The following is an 8,913-nucleotide window of genomic DNA, read 5'->3' on the forward strand; positions in this document are numbered from 1 at the left end:
ACTCTTAGAAACATTGAGATCGTTTAAAAGAAAATAACGGTTAAATCCATCTTGAACGGGCCGTAAATGCAGTTGTTTCTCCTTTTCGTGAATATGTTTACTGCACATTATAGACAACATTTTTAGTCCTTCGTTGATATATATGATAATACTTTGTTATTTTATAGAGTAATCCTGTTTCAGGCTGGACTTTGAACATGAAATGTAGAGAAGTGCTGATATTCCCAACGTGTCGAGGTAAGTGCCAAATCATTTTCTGTCTTATTGTTACGATATGATCGTTCTCCTACGCTTTTCTCCTTCTTTCTTCAATTTTGTCAACAACAGTTTTCAAACAACGATTTTTAGTTAATAGTTCTTTTTTGAATGAGGGACTGAAAGTAATTTCTGCCTTATAATCGGGTTTTTCTTCCTAAATTCGCTCTGCCGCAAGCAAGATTAATACTGGAGTAAAATAAGTCAGGTGTACGTGACAGCGGCTGGCAGTGTTAACATTATGTCCTGTTCTTGAAGCTGTTCACATATGAAAATAGAAATGAAATATATAAATACGCAGTTATATATGCATATGCATGTATTAGGGGGACCGAAAAGAATCAAAACTTGTCTTTGACTACGAAATAAATAATATATTTAAAAATAATTTCCATCCTGTTTTAACACATTACGCCATAAAGAAGGCATTAACCCGATATTATTTTGAAAAATGGATCCTTCATTAAAAACCTTATCGAAGTAGGTTTTCATTTCTCCAACATTGTTAAAGGTTAGATCTCTTAATCTACGTTCTAACGAATTGAAAATGTAATTCGATATGCAGAGATCTAATGAATAGGGTGGATGAGGTAAAAGTTCCAATCCAAGCTCCGTTATTTTTTTCTGTACTACATCTGCAGCATTTCGCCATGCTTTTTCTTGATGAAGGATCCTGTTTTTTCCATTGACCAAAACAGATCCTTTTTTTATTAACTCATGTTTCATTCGTTCGAGTTGTTCGCAATACATTATAGTTGTAACGGTCTGACCAGGCTCGAGCAATTCATAGTGTATGATTCCAAAAATATCCCACCACAGACAAACAAGTATCTTCTGTATTGTTAGTGATGGTTCAGGTATAGAAACAGATGCTTCTCCCAATTGTTTTTCTGGTACAGAATATTTGCATACTACCCACTTCTCATCTCCAATAATCAGTCTTTGCAAAAACGGATCGGCTTCATGCCGAGACAAAAGAGACGCGCAGATGGTACGCCGTTGATCGAGCACCGACTCCATCAATTCTTCAGGAACCCACATTCCTTTCCTCCAAACTCTCTCTATGATATTAAGATCTCTATGAATTGTACTCACTGAACAGCCCATCTTCAATGATAATTCCTTAACTGTTTGAAAAGGATTTGAATCGATCAACTCCTTCAATAACTCAAACTTATCATATTTTTTTATTTGTGGGTCATCTTCAAGATTCCTATCTCCGTTTCTAAACTTGCGAAACCATGCATAACACTTTCTTATTGTCAAAACATCCCCATAAGTATCGTTAAATCTGTTCACTGCTTCGAAACAATCCATTCCTTCATCGAACAAATTTAGCATGTATTGGCGTAAGTCTAATTCTTCTATTGTTGGCCTTGACATATTTCCTCCTTGGTAGAACAAGAATTTGTTAACCGGAAAATACAATTTACAACCAAGATTGAACGTAACTAAATTTCCGTGTTTACAGGACCGTGTACTGTCACAAACCAAATGGAAATGAATTCATCGAAGAAATTTTGATTACATTTGATCCTTCTAATACATGTAAATATAAAGATAGGATTGAGTAAACATACTCCTGTAAATTTAAATTTTTTTTGATAAAGTTTACAAACTAAAATAATCTAGTTCAACTTTAAACTAACGTAATTTCAAATATTATTATTGTTAAATCTATGAAATATTGTAAATAAAACTAGTACGAATTATATTCGAAAAATAAACTATAATTTATGAAACCTGTTTGAATTGTCTGTTTACTGTTTTAATAAATTCTAAACGCAGTTTTTTTGAAAATAACTGGCCAAAAAATCAATTATTCTATATGTATAAGAGTAAAATTTACAACATTGCCTGCGCGAAAAAGTTAAAAAAATACAAAAGTAATTAAAATTTTTATAGCAGTATAAAATACAACGCCGCTCGATTTAACCCTAGTTAACCTATTTAGGATATTACAAAAACATAAAAACTATGATCATCATTTTTGTTGTCACAATTTTGTCTTCCATATGATTAGTATAAAAATTTTATAGTTAATTCTTTCTACATAGTACGATAAGTTTTGTAATCTTTCAGCGAAAAATTTCGTAAATTATTCCCATAAAATCTTTCAGAAACCTTGCAGGCATCATTCTAAAATATTGTGAAAAGGATTCATAAAAAATTCTACAAAAATATTTCAAGAATATTTTTAAAAAATTTTAATTGAGGAGTAATTGAAATGTATAAAACTATTTCCTTGAAACCTAGCAGAAATCATACAATATTAAAAGATTTCATACAATATTTCAAATAGGTTTGTAAAAATTTTATGAAAAATATATCAAAAACATTTCAAACATATTTATAGAAACTTTTAAGACCGGCGATAAATGTAAACGCCTAAATTTTGACCGCTTTTCAGAGGCTCATTTAAAATGGAAGGAATAAATGAATCGTTTGGAAACTTAGCATGTTTATTCATTACATATTGAAATATAAGAATCCGGTTTTTTTTTAATTTTTCTCAAAATGGCCGCTGTAGTCACTAATCTCCTGAGGCCCTCACGTCGAAAGGCATCAATCAGCGTGATTTTTAGCTTCAGTTACAGCAATTTGGAATAAAAAAAAAGGGTTAAAGCGTTTTCGTAAAACATGTATTTTTTAGTTGAATTAGGAAAAAACAAAAAAGACAAAAAATCGTAAATTGGCACGACTAAGACAAAAAAGTCCGATTTTTGACCCATTTTTCCGACGATTTTTTGGTCAAGAATGGCAATTATTGTAAATTTTTGTAGCATTCTAAAATACAACAAGAAGCTAATACTATGAAGAAAATGTGTGCTAAATTTCATCAGAATCGGTTTAGAAATGTTTGAGTTATCTATTACGCCAGTTTTAAAAAAGTCGTTTTAAAAACGCGTTAAAAGTTTAGCGTTCGCGTCTAGCGCCGTGTTGAGGCCGAGCACTTAAATGAATTTTTAATCGATATATAATGCAAATTTCAATCTAAAAATTTAAGGCGATATTTGTGAGAAATTAAACTTACTATTTATAAAAAAAAAATCGATTTTTTTTTATTTTACTTGTATCTCCGGCCTTAACAAAACATGAAAATAGGGTTTCAGAAAATCCTCCAGAAACCTTCTGTGGGACGAGCGCCTCCATGCAAAACTTATGAGGCATTCGTAAGAAGAATTTATCGGCAGTCCTGGATAGTTCAAATGGTTAAAGAGCAGTTGCGTCAGGAAAGCGAAAGATCCGTGGTTCGAATCCCATCGATCCCGTCGATCCCGTCGATTCCGTCGGTCCTGTCTGTCCAGCGGTCCAATTTTTTTCACGAATCCCACACAGGAGGCTCAGATTGGATAAAGGGTCTGTTTCGTTATATGTTCCACAGTCTTAAAACGCTACAAAAAAAAATCATATGTGCAGATCACACGTGTTCGAAGTGAAACCTTCAAAAATCTAAGTTCCGAGAGAATGAGACGAATTGACAGTTTTGAGAGTAAGATTAATTGTAGGATCTATTTATTATAATATTACTAGGGGTGCCCCGGCCACGCGTTGCTGTGGCAAATAAATATATAGATAGATCTGAATCTACGCACATAACATTTGTCTTCTTTTTCTCTTTTTTCTTAATATCCTTTTAAAGGAAAAATAATTATGGTGGGTCACCCCTATCACTCAGGGATATAAGAAATATACGAAAAACTATTCTCATACCTACGCAATATACACAAAAAATTTCATATAAATCGGTCAAGTCGTTTCGAAGAATAAGAATAACAAACACTGTGACAGGGGAATTTTATAGAGATAAGATAGAAAAAAAAAAACTTACCTCCCAAGATTCGTACCCTAAAAGACTCGGCCACTATTGGAACGAATCTCCGAATCGTCGTCATTATACTAAACCTATTACATATCATTGCTTACTTCAGAAGTAAAAGTAAACACTAGATAGCATCATAAGCATTTTTAATTGCAAATATCTCAAAAATTATTGAGTAGTGGCCCCTATAACCATATATATTCGTAAAAAGGGAAGCAAAATCTATCATCCTGAAATATTTGAACAAAATCTGAGAGGGCAAGACCTTGCGCTGTCCTTGTAGTGGTGAAACTTAATAAAAAGTATCAGGTAAGAGAGTAATCATATTTTTTAGAAATATCTCGAAAAGTAAAGGAGATAAAATATTTTAGTACTGGACCTTCTTTTTAGCAAATAAAATTGTCTACAAAACATAATTAATAAGAAATCGCTTGATCTCGCTTACTTTCTCGATTCTCTTATTACTTTTTACAGTTTTCATTGGGACGAAGCCAACAATAGATTGTCTATCTCTCTTGCACGCATGTAAGCTAAGAGTATGCGCATGCGTGCCATAGCGACCTATTTCACAATGAGTAAGAGCAAGATAGCTTCATTTTCAATTTATTTCTACAAAGGCGTAGGACTAATGGACTAATTACCTGTCTTTAAATTGGGATATTTCCTGCAGGTAAATATCTATAAATATAAATTAAACCCCAAAATTTAAAAAATAAGTTAAAAATTCATATGAAAAAGAAAATTTTTTTAAATAACTTGTTTTAAGCGAAATATGTAGCAAAAACCGTTTTTACCCCTTGATTTTTATTAGAAGGGATGAAAAAAAATTTTTTTCCACTACGATTGTTCTTTGTAATTTTTTAAAGATAATTAAAAAAAAAATTAATGAAGTCCAATTATTATATTTTTTATTGAATTTTCATTTTTTTAGTACTTTGAACCGTCGTAGGGGTGAAAGGGTGCGTTTTAGAGGAAAAGTGGCTAATAAGAGATAGGCCTAAAATTTTATGCTCTACAACTTTTATTTAAAACTTTTTTTGATATTTTCAACATATAATCTAAAAGTCGTATTTTGGGGTAGTTTTTTATTTTTTTCACCCCTTTCCCGGTGGTTGAGAACTTTTTTACTTTGTCCACAGTTTTGTAAGCATTTTTTTTATTATTTCCATATTTTTTCAGTTGTATAAGCCAAAAACCTGATTTCAGGGCTATTTTGACTGTACTATAACCAACTGACGCACTTCGAGACGCGCAGCACAAAAAAAAACAACAGAAGATCAATGTAGCGTCTACAAGTTCACCGTCACGATGCCACGCGGCATTCTCAATCAGCGATCCCATTCGTACGATAATTTTGTGCCGCGTACGATAATTTTGCGCCCCTGTGTCCATCAAACGAACTAAAGTCTCTGGGATCACTGTTCTCAATACTGCATTAGCCTAAATATTCTTCCAAAACTGTGGAATAAATGAGAAGCAGCTGACAAATTCCATTCAAAAGCAAGTAAATTACTGTTATATTTTTATTTTGCTTCTTTAAAAAATACATTTGATGCATAAAGACAAAATATGTCTATTAAATTTGATTTTTATATGTTTTTATGAAAAATATCCAAAGAGATGTACTGACCCATGCGTATATAAAATTTATATTATAAATTGTGATATTTACGTATTTAAGAAACTTATAGTAATTTTCCAACAAAATGAAAACATTTTAAAGATGTTGAACATCCAGCGTGAATCGGTGGAGCTTAACACGGGGCCTGAATTTCAGACTCGTAGTGTACACAGCTCGATACGCTGAGAGAGCGATACGATTCAATGCATTTTTTAGATTTTCCGTTGTTCAGATCGTTATTTAGACGAGAGTATTTGAAAAGATAAGTTTTTGGTCCAAAAAATAAGGACGAGATATGGTAGAAATAATAAGGGTCTCGAAGTGTGGTAGGCTACAGAGTTGAAAAAACATTTCTAGAGAATATATTTTTTAGATCTTTCATTGCATTTTACCAGAACTTCGTTCAGTCCAGCAGTATTTTCCACATGTTTTCGTAACGTCTTTATTTCATCTATCCTAAAATGTTTGTTATATAGCGCAAGAATGTAGTTGAAAACGGGAAATAGAAAACAATACTAACAAAAAAAAAATTTATACCTTAGTTTCAAAAAAAGGATTATTTATATTTACCTAAATTCTGACAAATTATATTTCCTTTGATAAACATCCCACTATTTTGGTGACTATTTATATTTATCGCATTCAGCATTCCGTTTTTATTGCTTTTATTGTGAAAAGTGCTCTTTTTATCAGCTATTCCACCCAGAGACCATACCAGTGACGTTTATTATGTATAGTAATCTTATTTCTATAAAATTCCCTTGTCACAGTGTTTGTTATTCTTATTCTTCGAAACGACTTGACCGATTTATATGAAATTTTTTGTGTATATTCGGTAGGTATGAGAATAGTTTTTCGTATATTTCTTATACTTCTGAGTGTTAAAGGTGACCCACCATAATTATTTTTCCTTTAAAAGGATATTAAGAAAAAAGAGAAAAAGAAGACAAATGTTATGTGCGTAGATTCAGATCTATCTATATATTTATTAGCCACAGCAACGCGTGGCCGGGGCACCCGTAGTAATATTATAATAAATAGATCCTACAATTAATCTTACTCTTAAAACTGTCCATTCGTCTCATTCTCTCGAAACTTAGATTTATGAAGGTTTCACTTCGAACACGTGTGATCTGCACATAAGATTTTTTTTGTAGCGTTTTAAGACTCTGGAACATATAACGAAACAGATCCTTTATCCCGGCTGAGCCTCCTGTGTGGGATTCGTGAAAAAAATTGGACCGCTGGACTGACAGGACTGACGGGATCGACGGGATCAATGGGATTCGAACCACGGATCTTTCGCTTTCCTGGCGCAACTGCTCTTTAACCATTTGAACTATCCAGGGCTGCCGATAAATTCTTCTTACGAATGCCTCATAAGTTTGGCATGGAGGCGCTCGACCCTCAGAAGGTTTCTGGAGGATTTTCTGAAACCCTTTTGTCATGTTTTGTTAAGGCCGGAGAAACAAGTAAAATAAAAAAAAATCGATTTTTTTTTATAAATAGTAAGTTTAATTTCTCACAAATATCTCCTTAAATTTTTAGATTGAAATTCGCATTATATATCGATTGAAAATTCATTTAAGTGCTCGGCCTCAACTCGGCGCTAGACGCGAACGCTAAACTTTGAACGCGTTTTTAAAACGACTTTTTTCAAAATGGCGTAATAGGTAACTCAAACATTTCTAAACCGATACTTATGAAATTTAGCACACATTTTCTTCATAGTACTAGCTTTTAGTTGAATTTTAAGAATGCCACAAAAATTTTCAATAATTGCCATTTTTGACCCAAAAATCGTCGAAAGAATTGGTCAAAAATCGGACTTTTTTGTCTTAGTCGTGCCAATTTACGATTTTTTGTCTTTTTTGTTTTTTCCTAATTCAACTAAAAACTACATGTTTTATGGAAACGCTTTAACCCTTTTTTTTTATTCCAAATTGCTATAACTGAAGCTAAAAATCACGCTGATTGATGCCTTTCGCCGCGAGGGCCTTAGGAGATTAGTGACTACAGCGGCCATTTTGAGAAAAATTAAAAAAAAAAACCGGATTCTTATATTTCAATATGTAATGAATAAACATGCTAAGTTTCCAAACGATTCATTTATTCCTTCCATTTTAAATAAGCCTCTGAAAAGCGGTCAAAATTTAGGCGTTTACATTTATCGCCGGTCTTAAAAGTTTCTATAAATATGTTTGAAATGTTTTTGATATATTTTTCATAAAATTTTTAAAAACCTATTTGAAATATTGTATGAAATCTTTTTACATGATTTCTGCTAGGTTTCATGGAAATAGTTTTATACATTTCAATTACTCCTTAATTAAAATTTTTTTAAAATATTCTTGAAATATTTTTGTAAAATTTTTTATGAATCCTTTTCACAATATTTTAGAATGATGCCTGCAAGGTTTCTGAAAGATTTTATGGGAATCATTTAAGAAATGTTTCGCTGAAAGATTACAAAACTTATCGTACTATGTAGGAAGAATTACCTATAAAATTTTTATACTAATCATATGGAAGACAAAATTGTGACAACAAAAATGATGATCATAGTTTTTATGTTTTTGTAATATCCCAAATAGGTTAACTAGGGTAAATTCGAGCCGCGTTGTATTTTATACTGCTATAAAAATTTTAATTACTTTTGTATTTTTTTAACTTTTTTGCGCAGGCAATGTTTTAAATTTTACTCTTATACATATAGAATAATTGATTTTTTGGCCAGTTATTTTCAAAAAAACTGCGTTTAGGATTTATTAAAACTGTAAACAGAAAATTCAAACAGGTTTCATAAATTAAAGTTTATTTTTCGAATATAATTCGTACTAGTTTTATTTACAATATTTCATAGATGTAACAATAATAATATTTGAAATTACGCTAGTTTAAACTTGAACTAGGTTGATTTAGTTTGTAAACTTTATCAAAAAAAATTTATATTTACAGGAGTATGTTTCATCAATCCTATCTTTATATTTACATGTATTAGAAGGATCAAATGTAATCAAAATTTCTTCGATGAATTCATTTCCATTTGGTTTGTGACAGTACACGGTCCTGTAAACACGGAAATTTAGTTACGTTCAATCTTAGTTGTAAATTGTATTTTTCGGTTAACAAATTCTTGTTCTACCAAGGAGGAAATATGTCAAGGCCAACAATAGAAGAAGCAGACTTACGTCAATATATGCTATATTTGTTC

The 8,913-nt window shown here is 31.7% G+C and overlaps 1 protein-coding gene across 1 annotated transcript; it reads right to left on the minus strand.

Annotated features, from left to right (window-relative positions):
- Positions 1-459: 459 nt before the first annotated feature.
- LOC149031364 (histone-lysine N-methyltransferase SETMAR-like) lies at positions 460-1,638 on the minus strand. The gene is made up of 2 exons (XM_089176270.1): positions 727-1,638; positions 460-513 (listed from the first exon to the last, which is right to left on the minus strand). The coding sequence occupies exons 1-2, from the start codon at positions 1,636-1,638 to the stop codon at positions 460-462; spliced, it is 966 nt and encodes a 321-aa protein (XP_089032396.1).
- Between the last annotated feature and the right edge of the window lie 7,275 nt (positions 1,639-8,913).

This window comes from Polistes dominula, unplaced genomic scaffold, assembly GCF_049000335.1.
Source record: "Polistes dominula isolate Pdom_NZ unplaced genomic scaffold, Pdom_raw_medaka contig_281, whole genome shotgun sequence".
NCBI lineage: Eukaryota > Metazoa > Arthropoda > Insecta > Hymenoptera > Vespidae > Polistes > Polistes dominula.